This window comes from Hylaeus anthracinus, unplaced genomic scaffold (assembly GCF_026225885.1).
Source record: "Hylaeus anthracinus isolate JK02 unplaced genomic scaffold, UHH_iyHylAnth1.0_haploid 5, whole genome shotgun sequence".
NCBI classification, from domain to species: Eukaryota; Metazoa; Arthropoda; class Insecta; order Hymenoptera; family Colletidae; genus Hylaeus; species Hylaeus anthracinus.
The window spans coordinates 767,498-789,940 of record NW_026535322.1 but is presented as its reverse complement, the minus strand read 5'-3'; the positions used below and the strand labels follow the sequence as shown (position 1 = coordinate 789,940).

Below are 22,443 nucleotides of genomic sequence, written 5' to 3'. Positions count from 1 at the left end.
TTGTATGATAAAACTGGATGAAACTCTACCGTACAACTAAATTTCTCAAACAAAGTTTTACGAGCGTCTCGAAAACATACACGTCTCTCGAAGCTTGAATTTTCCAATGAAAAAATTTCACGCCAAAACCGATAATGGACTTTTTTTCTCTCTCTCTCTCTCTCTCTCTCTCTCTCTCTCTCTCTCTCTCTCTAAGCTATGTACTTTACTTATCGAAAAAACATATCCTGCATAAGTAACGTGTACGATCGTTGATTTTTGCTAAGGAAGTATATCGATATAAAAGAAAATAAAAAATAATAATCGTCGCAATAACGAACGACGATGCTCAACATAAATAATTAATTAATAATTACTTGGATAAAAACATGGCGCAATACGCGAGCGCAAATATTCTGTCGACTAGATTCGTATGGGTTCATCGCACGTACGATTCGCACATACCGCTCCGTTTTCATTATTTTGTTGTACAACCTTTTTGCGGGAACGAAAACGACGAAGACGATGATCGACGACATGATTGATCGCGAGATGTGTAAAATTGTTGTTTAGATAAATACCGGTTTAGCTGTTTCTTTTTCAAGTAAGAACAGACTCAGGAGCAGACGAACAAGTTTAATTTCAATTTTACGAATTTTTTCCTATCCAACTTGTTTATCTACTATGTGAACTTGGACCAGGAAAAGGATATTCGCGGTCGTTGATTTAGTTGATCGCCGACATAGTCTTCGTCGTTGCGTTCAGTCGTATCGAAAAAGAAAAGAGGAGGTATGATTGTGTTGCAGCGTGCTCCGAATCCCCAGTTCAGGAGTGTTCTCGGTGTTACGGACGTCGCGAAGGATGTATCGTGAACGAATGTCTGGGATCTGCGATATTCTGCGTACAATCGTCGCGATTGTGATCTGGAAGTCGCTGGCTTCTCGTTTCCCACTGTTCTTCGTCGACCTCGTTAAAATCGTTCATCGCTGGATGTCGTAAACGGACCCTTCGCGATGAAAGCGCGTCTGTACTCTTTTCCTCTTATTTCTTGCGGCCTAGGTACTCGACCATCTCCTGGAACTTTTCCTTCTCGTCCTCGAGCAGCAACGCTTGAATACAGCTTGTGAAGTATTGCGTACCAAAGCAGTTTTGCCTACGGGAAAATATGGCCAACAACTCGATTAGACCAACAATTGCTTAGATTATTTTGCATACATCGATGCCAGGTGATCAGGGGCGCAGGTCATGTTATTTGTTTAGGATCCGTTTGTCTAGACTTTTTTTAAGAGCGCAAATGTGCCTCGGTTAATCTATGCTAGGCCAAAATTTTGAAAGTTAAACAGCGCATAGTCGTTGCGTTAGTGCGCGAAAAACAAACGAATCCGTATGTAATATGCATTAGCTTGCGAATAAGAGAAGAGACGCGGACGTTTGACGCGACTATGTTTGACAAAAATGTGCGAGACGCAGGTGTTATGACAAAAGTGCAGGCTGGCCAAAAAACAAGAAAAAGTGCCGCCGTTGTCTCCAACAAGTACCTGCAAAAATATTTTATCGTTGTGGAAATACATTTTGTCGGAGTATTGTCGAGGACATCCTGTTTCCTTTGGTTCTCTGAAAAATCTTCGTTAGCGTCAAGTCCAAAATTCACGTCTTCGACGCAACGAAAATCGTAGACACAAAAATTACGTTTCACGAAAGTGTCGACAAAAATATGATGGCAAACCGTTGCTCGTTACATTAGTGAACAATGTCGAAAAAAGGATTCGTGAGGATAAAGGGGATTCGAGGTGAACTTGTTCCGCTCCCTGTACCCTCCCTGTTGGACCGTCAATTATCATTGTCCACTTGAAAGAGTAGGATAAAAAGGATAAGAGAGTGTAAACTGAATTTTGTCTCGTGTTACCTGTCGTGGATTCAATGTGAAATTACCTAAATACGTGTACAGCATGTGCGAATTTCGTGTATCATCGTGTGTAGCAGGTGCATCGTTGAGTGGTGATTTGTGAATTCTTGGCACGACGTCGAGGCGAACCGTTTGTGCGATATCGGGAAGCAACTAGGTCAATTCGGAAAGCACAAAAGTATCGATGACGAGAATTCATCAACGAGCAACGAAAACAAACTTGTACGACGATGGCAAAGTAGGAAGAGAAAAACGGGAAACGAAGAGAAATTGAAAAATAATAAGCTTTCGTGGATTTAAGAGAGAGAAGTTGGACGAGAAGGCAGTGGAAAGCGGAGAGTGGCCAGGACAGACGCGAACAGAATGGGAAAGCTAATGCAAAAATAAAAACGCGCATAAAGGAAATCATAAACATAAAAGAAGAAGCTACCTAAACCCCAGGATCCGCTCCGTGAAGTTGCTTGATCCATGTTTGGATCTTCTCTACTTCGTCCTGCAGCAGTAGCACGTCTAAGCATCCTTTGAAGTAGTCTGACGTGAAGCAGTTTTTCCTGAAAACATTTCAAAATACAAACGCTACAGATGGGGCAGACCCTTGATTTCACGGACGTATGTTTATCTTGCGATCCGTCCTAGAGATCCATGTTGCTGAAAATAAACGAGACAAACGTTTCCGCTGGGAATCATTGTTCCAAACTCTGTCAAAGATCACAGGGATGGCTGTTAAGCCGCGATTAAACCGAGAGATCGAGGCAACCGAAGGCACATGTCCGAACGTACGTCAAGATTCGAGCACGCGTGCCTTCGGTCGCTTTCGTTCCTCGATCTGTAGACTGTCTTCCAGTTGCGAGATTATCATACTTGTACGCACGAGTAGTATAATGGAATAGGAGAATTGGCGCGAGTGGTACGAAAACAGGAAGCAGAGCAAGGGGCGCGGCTCTGTTCGGTATAACAGTGGCTATGGTTGAGCGTGTCGCGTGGATAACACCAACCAACCAAAACGCACCTACGTAACGAATTTCCTTTCTTTCGCTGCCATGACGCAACGAAACCGTTCGATTTCGCCGAATAAAACCGACGAAGCGAAAAATTCCCGTCGAACTAGCACGAGCGGAACTTCGCAACGGAAGACACGCGCCCATCGACCGAGCGGGCGCCATATGCTTCGGTCGTTCGAGTCTATCGAGGATTCGATAGATCCCTCGTAAAATAAATCTCAGCGCACACTGTTGCTCTTCGTGAGTAATCAGTTGTCTAATTTGGAAGTCTCGTAGCGAAACGCGGATATCTAGAACCGTGGATGATTACCTGCACAGTTGATGCAGCTGAGGTTCTCGGAACAGGTTGTAACAATCCTCGCAGATACGATCCAGCCGGGCGAAGATGCTCTTGTCGTATATACCCTTACATTGGATATCGATGAAGGACCTTTTACCCAAAGGATGCCCGTTCAGGATTCCAGCGTCCGTTAGACCGATACACGAAGACACGAGTAACAGCGTCACCGACCAAGCCAACACGGAGACGAGTCTCGGGCAGGGTATCGACACGGATGATGCGATGGATGATTCGCCCGACAACGACGATAGCCTCGAGCATGAGGTCTGCTGCACGCTCCAGGTGTACGGCGATAGGTTCGACGTCGACCACGTCGCCGACGACGACAGGCCGTTGGACGACGACGGTGACGTCGCCTTCGTCGTCAGCGTCGGGATTGGCGTGGTCGTGGACGTCGACGCCGACGACAGCGACACGGTCGAGATGGAAGACCGAGACGCTGAGAATGGCAACGATAACGACGAAGGAGACGACGATGGCGATCGAAGCCTCTGTTGTCGATGCATAGTCTGAAACAAACAAGAACAAGCGCCTTACGAACGGAAGCTAACGCGATTGAGAACAGATTTAAAGGAGATCATTGATCGAGTTCGGTCCGAGTCTAATTTTTCAATAACGAAACGAATATAACTCTCCTACCATCGGCCTCTTTAAGCATGTAGAACCCTCTACAAGGGTCTACCGACCAAGTCTGGCCGGCTGAGTCCATCTAGTAGACCGAAAACAAAAAAACGCTCTAATATCGGTCCTGATACCAAGAATACCTATTTCTCTCTGGCCAAAAATAGTTTAGTTTGAATACACCGAAAGCCTCCAAGGAGAGCGTAAGGGGCCTCCAAAGGATAAGTGGCCTGGGTTCCTTTCGATCTCCGAGAGGCCTCAGGGTATACGTATTCGTAAGTTTTGGTATCCCTACGATCCACCACTCAAAAAACTCCCTTCCTTCGCGCTCTATCTCACTTTGTTGTGGCCGTAATAACAGCCTTTCCGCGACTGTGTCTTGACAGGGGCAGACATCCTCTACGATAACAACGACAACAACGACAACAACGACGACAACGACGACAACGACGACGACGATGACGATGACGACGATGACGGCCCTCTCGGAGAACACGGGCTCATCGAGCCTCCACGGTCTCGAGGCGGTTCGAGAGGTAAAAGCAAAGATGTAAAGCGCTCCTAACCAGTCCCGCGGCAGTCGCTGTGAATGGACCACACGCAGGTAGGCCCCACCTGTAAACGTCCTGAACCGACAACTTCATTAAGCGGAGCCGAAGCGCAGAGCGGCACGGCACGGCACGGTACTGCATAGCAATGCGCGGGACGAAAGGGACCTTCTTATGCGAGGCGATGCGGGGCAACGCGAGATTCTCGAACACACGACGGCTTCTCGGTTCCGTTCTTCTTTTCTCTTTTTCTTTTTTTTTTTCATCCCCCCACTCTGTTTCTTTTTATCTCTCTCTCTCTCTCCTGGTCTCATCGGCGGCACCTGCACACGCTGAGGAGAGCGTTTCGCCCAGTTCGCTTTTTTCGGAACATAATCACCGCTCCCGGGTGGGATCTTATTTTTAGCCACGACCGATTCTCGGAACTCTCAAACCGCTTCACTCTATATCGGACCCCCACCTGGTAATTGCCCGAGGCTCGATAATTTGCCTCTAAAGTCGCTCAGTGTCGATCGTTAAAGACCGTCCGACGGATTTTCAAGCCTCGAGACCACGAGATCACCGCTCGATCGTTGATCATCGGCTGTCCCGGGGCACGCTACGCGACGATAATCGTCCACGGAGCCCTTTAACACTTTGCCCTCCCTTCACTTGGTTCGGCAGCCTTTCTATTCATAGATCTCGCGAGTCTCGCGATTCCAGTACCTATCCAGGACTGATATCGGAGATTACGATCTTCGATCGCTGTATTCGATTTCAGGAAACGGTAGAGGCTTTTTTTTTTTGGTGTCAAAGTCAGCCAAGTTTGCACTTTGTTTCAGTTTTCTACGTTAAAAAATGTAGGTTGCAAGTTGTTGCCGCTTTTTGTTTCGATAGTGGACACTTGGGGAAAGCGTTAAGAAAGTAGGCGACAACTCCATGTTCCATGGAACGAACTCTTCGATTCCAAGAATAGATGGTCAAACGGTGGAATAAAAGTAATCGGGTAAATGAATTCTTTATCTTCTTTCCTTAGTCTTTATGTAAGACCGCAACTTTCTTTCCTCGCGTTCTATTTAACCTTGTCAGATTTTATGGCGTAACGCGTGTATACGCGATACTTAAAAGTATACCTTCCCGATGCTTTCCCGATCAAAAGTCCGAGTGAAAAACAGGAAATGAAAATCGAAGGGTGCAAGGACTGAATGAGTGCAGGTTGAGAGGGATGAAAAACGAAACGCAGCGGGCAGAGGACGAAGGGGTGAAGAGCAGAAAGTGGAGAGTGGACAGTAGAGTGGAGTGGAGAGCAGAGAGCAAAGTGAGTGTACGTAAACGAAGAAAAAGTCAATGGAGACCGGTTGCTCGACAGGTGAGGTCTTTCCTCAGCCAAGCTACGCACAGGTGTGCAATCTGCAAATCCCCTTTAAGCAAAAAACCATACACTCTTCGGCACCGTTTCACGGTTTTGTCGCGCGATGCCATCCAGCTCGCGAGTTCTGCGCATACAGTGACTCGCGCAAGTATTCGTGCAGCCTTAAACTCAAATAGCTAATACAGCGCTTATATTTTTTCATCGCTAAAAATCCTCTGAAATCTTGTTCTAAATGTACTAGTGATCATACCAGAGATGATACTAGAGATCATTGGTGGAGAAAGTACGAATACTTCTGCGAGCCACTGTACGTACGTACACGTCGATGCCTGCGCGTGGCCAGATGCGAGTTTTTCATGCGTACGCGATTTACGTTTCTACGAAAACCATATGGCTGAAACGGATCTCTTCGTCGATTTTCATCCGTCGTTTCTCGACTCGACGCGACGTTTGAGAATTCGAAAAAAAGCTCGTTTCATGGAAAGCGAAAGAGGAAGTTTATTCGAATAACAGATGAGGAATAAGAACGTACGACGAACGTTGAACGTATCGCGAAACTATAAACAACTATTTTCCACGACACCTTGATAACCGAACGATGAAATAAATTACGGTAAAGTTACCGAAAGGATCCAGCGAGATGCGTCGACCGTAAGATGGGCACAGAAAGAGGTTGAGGGAGGACGAAGAGAGCAAGAGCAGAAGAGGAGGAAGAGAACGACGTCCAGACGAGTCGAGTCGAATCGAATCGAGTTCGGTCGACGGGGATAAGAGGAAGGAGCCACGAGGGCGAAACGGTCTATATCGTTAGATACATCGTTGACTCTCCTCACCAGGTGGTCCTTTTCCTGTGCCGGATGACTCAATCGTGAGAAGGAGTTGCTCGACGAGCTCACGAGGGGCCCTCTCCTCGCTAGGAGGACCCCGTGCACTTCGCGGCACGGTCTCGTACGTGTGTGTGTGTGTTTGCTGCATTTGTCCGTCTTTCCCACTACATTCGCGCACCGTACACACGCGACTCCGTTTCTTGCACGGCCTCCTCTTCTTGCGAGAGAGGAGGCCGCCGTGATATTCTTGCCGACGGCGATGGTGTGCACACGCATACGAAACCGATCTCGTCAAACGCCCAGCTTATTCCGAATAGGATTCTCCTTTTTACCTGTGCGATTCTGCGTTCGCGCGTGACAAGGAGGATGGTATTCGTTAGCCCTTCTCAAACTTTTTCTACGAACAAACTTGGTCGAACGACCCGAAAAATGTACAGTTTTTCAGTTTTTCGTAGCTGTCATCGGTGCTATCGTTCATAGATACGACTATTATGTAATTGTATACGCGTTTACCGATTCGAATAGCACAGTTTTGGAAACGCTAGTAAATGGACGGAAATAGAAGGAGGTGGGAACGGGTGTTTAGAATGGAGCCGTTGAGGGAAGTAAAAAAGGAATGACGATTAAGAGACGTACAGAGAGTTCAGGGTGAAGAGGAGAATGGAGGACGAGACATGGAACCCTCTAATTAGGCACTTGGCCGCCACCGATATTCTCCGCTAAGTATGCAACATGTGCCTCGCGGTACGCGGGTTATAGCATGCGGAGGGATAAAATGAAAAGGGACGAGAGAATGCCAGGGATAGGAGGGGCACGGGGAGACAAAATGAAGACGAAGAAATAGGCGCTGAGTCGAGAGGCTCGAAAAAGGATAAGAGTCGTAAATCAAGCGACAACGAGGCGGCGCGGCGCGACGGGGCCAAACGAGAGTCACCGATCCTTAAAATTGATCTACGGACTTTACGTTAAATAATCCTAATATATATCGAATTGGTTGCGCTGTTCGAACGGCTCGTTCGAAATCGACGAGTTTCGAGGAAAGAAATCGGAACGAGTTAGCAAACTCTTTTTCACGATCTTGTTCCCTCGATCGTCTCGCCCAAAACTCGGTGTTATTTCAACCAAACTGCTCGAGAATCAAACATCTCGGAAAACAACGGGAAGACGAACACGGCGGAGGTGATATTTCGAATAGAAGCGAATATCGGCGAACGAGGGAGCACTCGATCAGCCCACGGAGAAGGGAAGGGAAGAGAGAAGAGAAAGGAATTCGTTTGTGTTGCGGTAGAAATACCTAAACAGAGGTCGAGGCTGGAAAGCAAACAGCAAGAAGACGAAAGGATATCGAAGAATCTATAGTCGGACAAGGTTCGAGAACTTTCTGGGTAGGCTCTGGGTACGTAGCTAGAGGTACTTTGAAAGTGCCGCGAAAGTGCTGGTTATCTGGTCACGATCGAAGATCAAAGTGGTGGGATAGGAAAAGGAGAGAGAAGAGAGAAGAGAGAAAAAGGGGGAGGGAGCGAGGGGAGGTACGGCGGGAGAAGCCGAAGAACTTGGAGGAGAAGGAGAGATAGGCGGGTTGAACGGACGACGGAGGATCGAGGCGTCCGGCGTCCTCGATCGCGGGATCTTGGAGCAAAACTAACGATCTCCCGCTCGCTTGTAAGATCAACACGACGATAATTTAATACACGAGATCACCACCCAGGTGTGCTCTGACGTGTACAGATGCTGTTTGTAACCTCGACGAGAAGGGAAAGGCTGAGTCGACAGAAGCCGGGTGCCTGTATGCGATTCCAATTGCGAATCCGAGCTCTTCTTCTTCCCCGTCCACCACCACCCCCACCTCCAACACCGACTCCTTTTCAATTCTTCTTTCGTTCCTCTTTCATTTATTTCAGCGCGAGAAAGTTCCCAATATTGCGGAAAGAACGTCGCGGAGTACCACAGCAACTGTTCGCGATACATTATAATCGAACCTAAGCGAAATCGGAAAGAACCGACCAAACGTAATTGGGTCCTTCGAAGAGGACGATCGAAATCCTCGCCGTTAAACTTATCGGCCGCTATGTTCGTTAAAAAGAAACGCGATCCCGACTACGATCGTGTATCGCAACGCCTTTAACGAGTAATTATTCTCGTTCAAGTTTCCTCGCGAACAAGTCAATCTTTCTAGATCAGTGGTCGCCGAGCCGTCGCTCGCTCGCAATCAATTGCCCGCGACAATGATTTTATAGTCGCTCGTCTTAATTTCGAGTGACAAGAAGAAAAATTGAACTTATTGCCCAATTCAGTTGATTTTCTTTCGTGGACTTTGATATAGAGAATCTAACCAATCGTCTCGAAGGAGGCTTTCAAGAAGATGGCTCATCTCCAGAAACGGAGTCGGTAACTTTTACGAGCATGGACGAGGAAAAGTATGATTTAGTTGACAACTCTGAACAACGAATACAAGACATTTTGCTCACCAAAAATGTTGCGTTCTATACGGTAGCTCCTAAACTAACTTCCTCCGAGGATTAACGATGACTGTTCTGGACGGTTCGATCGCGAGGTACCGGCAACCTGCAGCCGTGTTCGGATGAAAGTCATCGTCGGCCGAGCACGCCGTAGCAAAAAGAGGGTACGTTTCTGGCGTCATTCGTTTTCGTGGAAACAACTGGGATACGACGAATCGATCGACAGGATGGAAAAACTGAAATGCTTACGCCGTGATTCGTCGGTTCTCGAAGAGAGGTAACATAAATAGAAGAGCCAGTGACGTCAATCGTTCGCGTTAATTACATAAGAACAGTCCTATTAACCTACGCCGACGGCGAACGACGATTAAACGTTAAGCAATTCCGATAAACTGTCCCGGGCACCGATCGTTTGTCGATCGAAACGTTCCACGCGATCGATCCTGGGGGATTTCCATGTTTCGGAGCAACCGGAGTTCCGAGAATTCGGCTAACGAATCACCGGCGAACCGAGTTATTCGTTGGTTAATTTGATCGAGAACACGAGGGCGATTACCATCGCGGCGACACGCTTTTATTCGCTGCCGCGTGTGTTACAGAGTGGAGAAAACAACTGATACAATTGGACGAGAGTAAGCTTTACGGCGGCTGACCTTGAACCATTTATAAGAATAGAATTTGACAAAGAAAGAGACAAATCGAATGACGTCGGTCGTTAAGCTCGTGATCGATAAAATTGAAACTTTCGTTACGAAACAGAGTTCATTATATCGTCCTGTTGGCTGCGCGGCCACTGTCTGCTTTCTTTTAGCGTTTGGACTGCTCGCGATATTTTTGTATTCGGCTAACGATGCGCGACTAACGCTTCCATGAAAGATTCGAACATTGAATCGTTCCGATGGACTCGCGATCTGTCCTGATTTCTTCGATTAAGCTAACCGTCGAACGGTCGTCACGGCGTGGAAAATTGCGAGACTCTGTCCGTTCCGGAGTCGAACAGGAAAATTTCACAGAACGGAGTCAAGGCCCGAGATCGTCTAAAGACAATCGATGGAAACTTATTTCCATGGAATTCGCCGAACAGATGAGGTTTCTCGTGACGAGCTCTTGTCCAAGGCGAGCCAAGCACAGCTGCGTCCGTATGCAACTTCGTATGTAACGCACGTAGTCGACGCGCGGGTATTTGCAAAGGAATGTTCAACAGGTGTGTCGTTCGGATTGAGCTTTATACGCGCGAACACGCCTTTTCTTTCGCCCTCTTTCTCCCTCGTGCCCTCTGTTTTCCTATCGTCCAATCTTTTGTGCCGATTACGGCGCGAGTACGTCGAGGTTGTCGATCGCATAATCAGCGTAACGGCGAGCGTCGCTGAGCGAACCAACGAAAAGGCTAAATAAAAACCTTCCAAAGAGTATCGTTCGATTCTACGCTACTAGAGGTGTCTTTTTTTCCATTGGCTAAAATTTGAGTTCGAGGGGGAAAAACCACCCTCGAAGGTATGGATGAAACGTGTACTTGGTCCGATTTCTTAAAAATAAACCAAATTGAGAAGAATATTTACGAAAGTCTCCGATATGAAAGTGTCTGAATAATTTCAGCCCCACACGGGAGTGATGGGGGCCTTTCCAGTGCGCGATGCGACTCCATAAGAATACGTGCAGCCGTCGAAAGAAGAAGAGGGAGAGGAAGAGAGAGAGAGAGAGAGAGAGAGAGAGAGAGAGAGAGAGAGAGAGAAAGACTACTGTTTCTGCAGACCTTGCTGGCGTTAGTCTTTCTCGGTATGCTCGGAATGGTTCTCCAGCTCGGAGGTTAAGAGGAAGCCGCGAGGGGAGAATCACACGATTTATTTACGCGATCCGGCTGGTCAGGCCGCCCGGTTAGACTCGAGAAGTGCAAGACCGTACATGCGCTATCTCGCATATGTAGGACAAAGCCTGCTCTGTGGTGGTCTCTTCTATCGCGGTTCTGGTCATCGTTTCAACGTTACTCTCCAAGTTCCTATTTCAGCCTCGCGGTCTGTCGATGCCGTTTCATAATCGCCATTTATCGCCGTTACGGTCGCAACGAAAATAGCCTTCGCGAACCGTCGATAGGCAAGTCCTTTGGCTACATGGAAATCTCAAACGAAGAATAGAAGATAAGAGTAGAGCGTGAACCCGCGGCGTGAACCGATGGCAGAATCCGAGGAACATATCAGCGAAGACAACGGTACCCCGAAGTAATGGCGGCAGGAATACGAGCAGTTAAACGGCAGAGACAGAAATGGGAGCAGGAGCAAAAGCAGAAACAAACGCAGTAACAGAAACAAGAACAAGAGAAGCAGCAGCCAGCGCTGGCAGCAACGTCGCGATTGGACATTAGCTTCGAACAGTGTAGTGGGGCAGAGCAAGCATTCCGGCAGGGCAGACAGCTTGGCGTCCTATGGTTCGCATTACGACGAGCTGTGTGTAGCCTTTCTCCGTCTTTCGCTTCTCTCGTTTCGCTTCACCGCATTGTGAGCTTGCTGCGCGTTTCGCTGTACGTGTACACTCTTGCTCGCAAAAGTCTACGTACTGCCAGTGGCGTATTACTCCGTAGACCAGTGGTCGGTAACCTTTTTTGACCCTGGTTCCACTTGGACCAACAACATTTTTTTTTACCAAACAGTTACATGAATTTGTTCATTCGTTTCGGTATCGTTTCGGTATCGCCGTTATAGTTTGGCCCAGTTCCGTGATTCTTTCGATACTTAAAGCAACCGACCTTCCAATCGATTCTACCTCTCGAATAGAGAAGAATTCGATTAGTCACAAACCTGCTCGAATCGAGACGCGAATAAGACTACTTCGCCGGTCGAACTGCCTTTCGTAGACGCAAATACTCTTGGGAAACGTGCTTTCGAGTCTATTTTCGAACGGTGAAGGGGGTGCGATTAAAATCAAACACCCGAGGACCGAGCGCTGTTTGAAAAGGCGGGCACTACGATCTAATGCGATTAATCGCTGCTACGGCTTGGCTCGTAACACGAACCGAACGTAAAACGTCCGCAGTGGTAAATGCATTCCGTTCTCTTTAAATAGTTTCGAGGGAACGTACGAACTCTCGACGACGTGCGGTCGTTGGTCTAAGAAAAGATCGGCACGGTGTTTACGGATTCGCGAGTCACGTTTCCAGAAACACCGCGTTTTACACCGCGGAAATGACGCAACTTTCGCCCAGATTTTCCCACCAATCGAGATCGTCGTGGATAAATTCGAGTCAACGTGGCGAGGAAGTAAGTAAAACTCGCGGTCGTCAGAGTAATCTAGTAAACAAGGATTCGCTCCTCCGAGTTTAGTATTATAATTCGCTATAATCAAGAGGTGCACCAGTTATCTAAAGATCACAAGCCATGCTCGAAGCTTGCGAGAAAACGCGCGCACGCATTTGCTGAGCGAGTTTCTTGAGAGGCGTGTCGCCATGAGCTACAGGTGGTTGTTGCACGTTCCTCCTACTCTTTCTACGACTTCTTCCGCTGCCGTTTCTTATCTTTGCTAATTTCTTTCTCTTTGTTCCTCTCGTTCTGTTTATCCCTGCTCGCGTTTCCATGATAAGCGCACAGGTATACCTCTGATTCGTCTATTCGCGCCACTATTCAAACGGCTGTAACGTTCCCTTATGGAATATATTATACAGTAACGTAAATGTCGAGCAGTGCAGTTGGTGTTTGTAGGCTCGGGTCCGAAGAGACCCAGCCTCAGCCGTTAAAGGGTTAACGCTCGATGGTAGGCCGCGACGACTAGGCGATTTACGACTGGTCAAAGCAAACGGTTACCGTACTCACGCGATAGCAGGCGTGTTATTCTGAACCTTTGATTTCCGCGAACTGTAAACACAGAAGAGTTCTCGCGGCTGGTAAAGCTGTTCCTTGCATTCGTTATCACGAGAGGTATAAATTTTCTCACGAATTCGAGTACACGCATATCAGAGGGCTGGAGATACCGAGCCTGGATGAAATTCAACATTCTACCGGCAGAAATTTGTAGAAAATGTTATTTCGCTATCGGTTAAGATTTTCTATCGTCTTTGTAGCACTGTGCGGTACTCTCTGTGCTCGATCGGGAACCTCCAATTTCCAACCAAGAAAAAATACAGATCCGTTCTTAAAATAGATTTTTCCTTCGAGAGGCTGACTTCTGAGCCCCTTCTGTTCCGCATTCGATTCGATTCGATTCGATTCGACTCGATTCGAATCGTGTCGGAGCAAAAACGATACATCTGCTCAACGAGAGGAACACTGCTGAATTTCTCTCTCTCCTTCACCTCTTCGTGTGTTGGTCTTTCAAGCATGAGTCAACTCGTGTTTGGCCCTCGCTCGTCGGCCCTGAGTAAAAGATTCTCTGAATGAACTCTAAAGATAGAGATCCCCTGCTTCCACTGCTTCTCTCGAGCTTGTGCCCTCTCTTTCTCGTTAACCTTCTCGACAGCATGGTCGAATTCAACTCGTCCACGTCCGATTCCGTTTAAACTTTTCGTACCAGACGCCTTTGGGTATTTGTGCCTCTCAGAAGCCAGACCGATCAACTCTGCGATTACAAAAAGTAAGCGAAATCGGCGTTACGACCGTTTCATCTTAAAATATTGATGAAATAAATAAACGTAGAAAAAGAGCAGTCGATTCCTTAGCCTTCCCAGAAGCCCATTCGTTCAGAACTCGCATCTGCCGTGAGAACCGAACTGTCTGACGAAATATCTCGCCAGAAATTCGATATCCAGTTTGGGAACAGACTTCGGTTGAACGTTAAATTCGTGACGCTCGACGCTTATCCAGATAAAAAAACGATAAACCACTTTTTGTCCATTACTCGTCCAATAAGGATCGACGTCTGAAATGACCGAGCGATGGGAACGGTCTCGCGTTTTGCTCCAATTAACGATGGAAAATTTGTAACAGGATAGTTACAGACTGTTAATTCCTTACATTTCTGGAGAACGTACCTTCGTACGGCTACTCGTTTCTCTATCCATCAATCTATTCGCTTGGTTATTCATGTATTCGTCTATCTATCCATCAATTTACTCATCCGTATAATCGTATATCTGTCTACTTATCCATTAATCTATTCATGAATATGTTTATATATTCATATGTCTCTGTATCTATGATATATACTCGTCATCAAATTTCAACGAATAGAAACGTGTTCAAGAAACCATTCGACCGAATGAATGTCGCAAATAAATCACCGCACGTATTATTTGGAATAAAATTGTTTCCATCGCTGAAACGAAAGCAGAAAAACGTACCGCGCAGACGCTGTCACGACGTTTTCGAAAAAGTCTACCGCCTGTTGATTCTTCTTCTTCTTCTTCGCGATCAAGCGTCGCGCACCGACTAAAAGTGTCGATCGCAGAAATAATTGAACGATAACGATACACCGAAATTAATTTTCACGTCGACAGATTAGAAAGCCATTTGAATAATTTAAACTCCCAAAGATTCGCAACAGTCGCGACCTCCCGTGTTATCGCGAGCTACGTAAAAGCGGGACAGATTATCCAGGCAAACCGTAGTCAAAGTCACTTACCATTTTCACGGATACAACGAACTCGCGTTAAACGAGGTGGAGGTGTTGAAGAGAAACGACAACTCGAACTGTCCCACTTGCGGTGTACAAGTAACGTATTAAGACTTACATTTAACGCTCTTCGCCCCGTCTTTTCGCCTTTCTCCTTTTAGCCGCCTCTTTCGATTTCTTTTCGCCGCCTTAGCTTTCTTTATCTTCCGTTTTCCGTCGAGGCTACTCGGTCCTCTTCCTCCTTTGCTTCTTTATTCCGTCGAGGGATACCTTTTCGATTCGTTCGCGTATATGTGCACAATGAATTTCTTTGCCTAGAAAAGTATGTTTCGGCTTTGTCTTTCTTCTCGTTCTCCCTGCCCTCCCTCCCAACTGGCTCGATGCTCACTCTCACTCACTCCCTCTCAGCGGATTTCGGAGCCGGATGGTAGGATCTTTTCTTCGAACCACTTAAATCGATATGAAATCGACGAAAAACCAACGTCACTTCGCGTTTAATCTGGACGAACGTCGGTGCGATTGTCACGAGTGGTGCGATTGCGTTGTCACCGGTTCTTTGGAAAATTTCATTTTCACCTTGACTACGGTTTTCACTCGAACACTTCCTTTTTCGTGCGGAGTTCCTCAAACGTCGCGGAAGGAAACACGCGAGACAAGTACCACCGCGGAACTGTGGTATCGCGATCTCGAGAAAGGCGCGCGCGCGGCAGAATGCCTGCCCGCCTCCTCGACCACCCACCCCCTTACGGCTCCGACACCGTCGCGACCGTCGGCGTCGGGGCCGAACGACGCGAGATATATCGAAGGACAACCGTTCTCCGACGCGATCCACCGCGCACAGGTGGGCCGTGCGTGACAATCCGAACAACCGATCGGATTGGCCTTTAAACCGTGGTCCGCGATTCTCCGCTCGCTTTGCTTTTCACTTCCTTCACGCATTTCTCTCTCTCTCTCTCTCTCTCTCTCTCTCTCCCCCTCTCGTTTCGCTATTTCTCCGACTGCGCGTCTCCGTCACTCTATTCAACAATCCACTTATCCAACTGGCCCTTCGTCCGTTCATCCATTTATGCATAACTTTAACCATCTATCGATCTGCCGATACGATCCTTCGTCTATCCATCCATATGTCTCTTCGTTTGCCTATTCGTCTATTTATCCACACATCAATCTATCGGTATTAGTATTCATCTATTCGTAAATCAACGTATTCATTCATGTATTCGACTACATTGCCTTTATCTACGGCTGACAATTTCGTATTACATATTCATCTGTCTGTTAATTTAGGTATCGATCGATATATTTGGCCGCATATGTATTCGTTTATCTACTCGCGTATCTCGTTATTTTACACGCCCATCGAACGAAAACATGGGCGAATAAATGATTAAATAGATCAATTGTACGGATAACTAAATAGACAGAAGATTCCTAGATAGATAGACGTATAAACGAATAAATGTATGACTCGAAATAACGTCGATTCGTTCATCTATTTCTTACTCCATTCTTCCATATATTTATTCGTGTACCTACCTGTCTAGCAATATATTTTATATATCGTATCTACCTTCTATCGCACTTTCATAATCTCTTTCACATACCATAGCCGCTCTCTCTTTCACACAGTCAATTCACCCTGCCCCCTCTTACCAAGAGATCCGTTTCTAGTGACGGTTCCAAGCTGGATAGTGGCGGAGAGATGCGCCACTCGTGAATGTTCGGACTCGCGTTAACTATATAGCACGGACTGTAGTCGCTTGTAATATGGCCGAGTCGCTGACCAATCAGAATCCCGCGTTCTTGTAAACTCCCCCGGCGTTTTCCGCCACCTCCGCCACCTCCACCTTCGTATCCCACTTCCACCTTCGCTGCCTCTCGACATCTACAACCTCCGTCGCCTCCCTCGCTGTTACCTTCAACTTCTTTCCTTCCTCGATACATTTGGGAATCGATCCGATAAACCGATCGTCAATTTGCCATTCCTGCGATCGTTTGCACGAGATTAACGATAATTGTCTTGCGAGAATCGATCGATTGCCCAGATCCATATCGTGTTGGATCTTCCCCGAATACTTGGAAACGGTGGAAACGCTGCCGTTCGCAGGAGCATCGAGCTGTTCTAAAAACTCTCCACTAGCCGTCCGCGTAAACTCGCGTTGCGGTTGCATCAACCAACGACACAGCTGCGCTCGTTACGTCATTGAACGTCTTATTCGAACCTGTGTCCAAGTTTTCCCTATTTTTCGTCATTCGTCGTACGTGAAAGTTTCGTACAACGTGCTCTCTCTCTCTCTCTCTCTCTCTGAAAATGATGCAATTTCTTTTGTGAAACGCCAAAGGTGATCGAACCGATAGGAGTAGACGACGCAAGAAAATCGAGGCAAAGAATGTCAATCTCGAACTTAGGAAATGCGCTCTACTTCCATTATAAACGGTAGATCCGTTCGACATACATAAATTTGCTCTCCGCAACGATAAAACTATCGAATAAGAACTCGTTACACGACGTGTTCTTTTTTCCCCGTTTCGCGTTTATAGTTATTCGTTCTTCGAATGTGTCCTCTACGTATTTTTCCCACGCGATACAGACAAAGTTGCTAAGGTAGATCAATTTGTTGCATAACGCGACACGAGGAATCTCTTTACGCTCTTCTCGCGAACTCGTTAACGAGAGTAGTTTTCTATCCACCAATGATTCATTACATTCGCCAAGTAGATTCATTGGGACCAGTCACGTCCGACTACGTATAATCGAGCCAGATGGCAATTAAAACGATTACGTCTCATTTTGCGCGTCACCGGCTTAACAGGTTAAGAGCTTCACATGGAATCTTGAAATCGTGAAGTTGCAAATCCTACGAGAAGATTATTCCGTGAAATATGATCTAGGTCTCTTAGCGAACCTTAAGGCGTTAGAGACGAGCGAAGATGCCGAGTCATTCGCAAAGTTGCGCAGAGTTGGGTCGGGGATAGACTAGGTCTCGAAAAGAATTCTGCATCGCATATCATATTTCAAGTGAAGCAATCTATTGGCTGTCGAGATATTACGTAAACGAGCTTGGAAATGTTTCGAGAAAAATAGCTATAAATGGGAGTACTCCAGAGGTTGTGCTCCTCACTTTGAAGAGCGCGCTTGTTTCAGGCAAACCTCTCAACGAAAAGTCAAAATTGGAGCAGGACAGTTCTCCAGTAAGAAGATGAAGAAGAAACCTCGGAGAATATAAAGAATAATAATTTGAGAAACCGACGCTCTCAGGAGAGGGTTTCGATGACTCGAGATCGATGCAAGCAAGACCACCTTGAAACTCGAGTCGGAGGGCTGGTAATATCGTCTCGAGTCCTTCCGCGTCGAATCAAACACTTTTACAGAGTCGCGTTTCGAATTTTGTCGAAATCGATATCCGCTGTAGTTTATAGAGAGACATTCGAGTACGAAAGTCTCCGACGTCTCTATATTCCAGCAAAGTTCTAGATGTCGCTCCGAAAAGTATTCAACTCGACACGGAAAAAATACCCTGGTCGGGTGGTATACGAGCGGTAAGGCACGTTTCTTTCACTTTTCTACGAACGGAGTCGGTCGGTTTCTCGCTTCTGGGTAGGTTTACGCGAGCATTCACTCTCTAAACTCACGTAGCGGATCGCAAAGTTGACACGGCTTCTCGTAGCGCGGCGACGGTCGTTGTCCCCCATGGTGGATCGGCCGCGCCGACGGCAGCTTCATCTCCCTCGACGAGCACCGTGTCGGATCGGAATCGGTCCCGTTGATCCCGTCGGGAATCTCAAGATAACTTCATCGTCGATTATTTCATCCAAGACCAGCGAAAGACTCGAAAGACCGACGGAACGCGTGTACAGTGTACAGTGTACACCGACGGGTACGTTTTGGCCTTATTTAGCTTGTTCGTCTCCTCTTGGTCGCGTCTCTCCGCGAGCACTCTTGTCACTATTTAAATCGTTGCTTTACTCGTCCGTTTCTCCGCTATCCGTCCCTTTTCAGAATCCTATCGACCTTTCGGTTGCATAACGGCAAACTTAACCACGATCGACGACTGTCAACAGCGAGGAGAGCTGATGGGTTTAATGTCTGTATCCGTGCCAGTCGGTACACACGCTCCGACTAATCTCCTCGCGCAGCTTCGGCTTAACGTTGCGTCGGCTAGCGGGGCCCTCCTCGTACCAGTCGAATCGTTGAATTCCTCGTACACTAAATCACGCAAGTTTGTCCGGGCTGACACCTGCTCCTCCCTTTTCTACGCCTCTTCGGGTACCCTTCTCTGGTCAGCCAAACTTAGCGCAGCATCGCTTCTTTTCTCATCCACGGTTCTCTCCCCCCTAAGCGCCATGGTACTCCTTCCGTGTGTCTCTACAGAGTCTCGTACCGCGTATCTTAACCGCTCGAAAAACTTTATTTTTGGAACCTTGGAGAGAAACACCTTCGACCCAACCCCTCGGATAAGATCTCTCGGCTCTGTTCCTTGGTCGGCCGTCTCGATTGCCGAACCACTCGTGTATCGGCCTCGCGCCGACCACGAATTCGTGACGTTCTTCGTTACGCCAGGATCTCGGTAACTCGAACTCTCCGAGGTCCTCGGATACCAGGAATTCGTGCAACCCCCGTGAATGGTAACGAACCGACGGGCAACGATCGTAACTCGGGGAAAATACGAGTAGACGAGGAGAAAATACGACAACGAACGAGAGAACACGCGGCACCAATTTATCCGTTTCAGAGCAAAGAGCAAAGCATCGGTGATAGAGTGGACAATCTCGGTGAATACTGACTCGGACTGGTCGCGTAGGGCTGGGAGGCACGCACACGCTTCGCCATCCTCTTCTGTTACGGACGAGCCCCTCTGTAGGTACGACTACCACTTAACGCGAATGGACGGTTAAAAGACCCTCCTGAACGAGTCAAGCGGCCACTCGAAACGACTACGATCAGCCTAGGATCCTCTTTGCGCGCAACCGTTCATTGCTACACCCTCCCCCCTACCCCGATACACCTACTTTCCTCCCACCCTCCCTCATCGCCCTTTCCGACGTACCTCCGCACGCGCGTGTTCTCTCGCGGTGCATCGTGTCGTGTAACAACGAAAAGGTTACTCCGTTAACTCGCATGGCAAACGATACGCGACACACCCGAAACCCTCCGAGATTTTTGCCAATTCTCCCGAAGGAACTTGGATCGATCGAGATTACATTTCCGGTCGGGCGAAGCTTCTAGCTGGTAGCGAGGCAAGAGTTCCTTGACCTCGAGGAATCGAGTTCAAGAAAGAATACACCGTAGGATCCAAATCTGGACGGAGCGCGATTACCGAGAACAAAAACGCTTGTTTCGAGCGAGCCTTCGGCCGCCTCGCAATTTCGTTTCCGATCGAACAAACTTTCAAGGCGGAGAACTCGAAAGACTTCCGTGTCGTCGAGAGATCGAGCGCGATCGAGCGCGCAAGACCTTCGTTTTAAAAAAGTGACACGTTCGTTTCCTTCGTCGAGAGTGCTCCATCGATCTCAACGATTCAAACCACGGCGCTAAATCAAGGATCGTTAGCGAACAGGTCGCAAACGTCTGAACGTCGAGAGAAACGATTCTAAGGAAGGAAAGGTGTTTAATAAGGTAAAAGAGAAACGGGAGAAAGAGAGAGTGTCCTTTTCCGACAAACGTGCCACGGTAGGACGCTATAAATAACTCAGCAACTTCTCTGAAAACGGAAAGTAGCTCGCCTTCGAGTTCCGTAGCAAATTCCCAGAATAGCTTTCTGGATCGGTGTTCGTTCGGTCGTTCGACCGCTTGTTTCCTTTACTCGTGATTATCGAAACCAATCGAGAGCACAATTTTCATTTCAACTCGTTTCGTCTAACTTTCTATTGTTAAGTAACGAAAAATTATTCTCTCTTTCTGCTCTGATAACCTTTAAAAGTATACGCAACCCTGTTGTTGTTAAAATTAATCGACGGCTGACTATAACCGTCTACGTTCCACTATCACCAACGAAAGCAAACAAAGTCTGCGTACTCGAGCAATTCGTTCGAATGCTCGAATAACGATCCATCGATTTACGTTCCGAGTTTGTCCTCGACGAAAGAAATTTAAACATGAGAATACCTAGTCCCTGGTTATTCGATAGAGATCATTGGCTCTCTATCCCTCCTTTTCTTCCTCACCTACTGCTTTCGACCCTCTCTATTCTCTGTTCATCCAACTCTCGATAGAATTACGCGCTTGCCTCATCATCGGCATTGTTAACGCCGACCTTCGTCATTGGGTCAAGATCGCCTGTATTCCGTGTCCTTGTGTTTCGTGTAATGTCAAACGAGAAATAAGGATGGGGAACTTGAAAAAGTCACGGTCGTCATGGTTCCCCGCGTAGAACGCTCTTCGACTGTTCAGCGCGACGGGTCAATTGAAACGGGACAGCTGATCGTATTTTTGCGATTCCCGACGAACCAATTGTTGGACCAATATCCACGATTGTAATTGCCAAGTAGTTTGCAGTCATGATTGACGATAGATCGGTTTAAAAGGAGGACAGTTTTGCGACGGTGTTGTTCTCGAGCGCGTGCCCCGAAGTAGACGGAACTAAAAAATGTTCAACCGTTTAAACATACTATGTAATAACTCGGGGGACGACGAAAGCCGTCGACAAACAAGACCGAGCATGGTCGAAAACGCTTACGATATCGTTCTCGCGCGACCGTGCCAAGATGCAATTGATGTAAATTAAAGTAACGATTAGAGGAAGCGACAGAACTTGATTCCGTTCTCGGCATAACGCGTCGACAGTAGACAGCTGGACGCACACACACGCTACGCGACACCACTTATTCGTTTGCTCGAGGCAGCGTTTGTTCGTTGACGGACTTGCTCCGAAATGGAACGCGACCACAAACAACCGAACGGGCCGAATGAGCTGTAGACGAAGAGAAATGATCGGATGAAGAACGAGGAAGGGAACGGAGTCGCGCAATTTCATTTTCTTCGCGAATCGCGTACGGACTCTGCTCACCACTTGAGAGAGATGAAACGCAGACTTCAGAGCCAGAGTCGGGCTAAATTCTCGTCGAACGTCGCGTATTTTCAGGTTGATCGTTTGGAGCAAAGTAAAGTACCGTCGATGAGATCATTTCGGTTGAGAAATTCTGTTGAGCGAAATATTGCGCATCTACCAACAATGTTTGGGATCAAAAGAAAAAGGAACAAAAAGAATTGAACGAACGCAACGTCGCGAATAAATCACAACGTGCAATGTTTTTATACAACTCGGGACTGCTCGACAAACCAAAGAATTCCACGGTTTTTCATGAGAATTCCTTCTTGTCTCGTCCTTGATTGATAAAGTTGATCGAATGAAAGGTAAAAGAAACGAATCGCGGTTGGGTTTTCACAGTTCGAAGGAAGCTTTTCAATTCGACCCGACCCGACCCGACCCGACCCGGCTCGACCCGTCCCGCTTCGTCCGGTTTCGTAGCTCCGTTCCCTGGTCACGACACGCGACACTCGACACTCAGACACACGACACTCGACACTCGACACTGAACACCGAGGACGTACCCGGAGCTCGAAGACGACGGCAAACTACTGTTTACGATGCGAAATCGTTTCGAAAACCGGGGAGAACTCTGCTGCTGGTCGATCGAAATAAGGAGGAAAGAATCGTGAGAATGGCGCGTGTTCGCAATCGGTACCTCGAGAAACGTACCTTGATCTGCTGTTCCTTGAATGGCAGCAACGGGCACCACGAATAGATTCCTTCTGATCCGGGCGTCGCGGCGTTCCGCGTCTAATATACACCTCTCGGCGGGTGTTCCGTTGCGCGCGTCCTTCTCTTTCAGGGGGAACCCCTTTCTGCGCCACCCCTTCGACTCGCCCATAGAA

At 47.5% G+C, this 22,443-nt stretch overlaps 2 protein-coding genes across 8 annotated transcripts in view; one reads left to right on the top strand and one right to left on the bottom strand.

The window, feature by feature from the left end:
* The window catches only part of LOC128895438 (peroxisomal leader peptide-processing protease-like), a 32,048-nt gene that overhangs the window by 3,956 nt on the left and 5,649 nt on the right, over positions 1-22,443 (top strand). Inside the window, exon 1 of one of the 2 annotated variants that reach the window (XM_054158028.1) lies at positions 14,584-14,666. The exons of the other annotated variant lie outside the window; for it this stretch is intronic. The gene's annotated coding sequence lies outside the window, so the exon portion shown is untranslated. Of the gene's footprint in view, positions 1-14,583; positions 14,667-22,443 lie in introns of those variants that run through there. 2 annotated transcript variants of the gene reach the window in all.
* LOC128895443 (ion transport peptide-like) lies at positions 165-22,399 on the bottom strand. Of its 6 annotated transcripts, XM_054158039.1 has the most exons (5): positions 16,221-16,304; positions 14,577-14,881; positions 3,197-3,735; positions 2,316-2,436; positions 165-1,132 (listed from the first exon to the last, which is right to left on the bottom strand). In XM_054158039.1, the coding sequence occupies exons 2-4, from the start codon at positions 14,577-14,579 to the stop codon at positions 2,316-2,318; spliced, it is 663 nt and encodes a 220-aa protein (XP_054014014.1). In that variant the 5' UTR covers positions 14,580-14,881; positions 16,221-16,304; the 3' UTR covers positions 165-1,132. The 6 variants fall into 6 exon arrangements, with proteins under 6 accessions (XP_054014014.1, XP_054014016.1, XP_054014012.1 ...); XM_054158041.1 differs by lacking the exons at positions 14,577-14,881; positions 16,221-16,304 and adding an exon at positions 22,268-22,399; XM_054158037.1 differs by lacking the exons at positions 14,577-14,881; positions 16,221-16,304 and adding an exon at positions 18,201-19,415.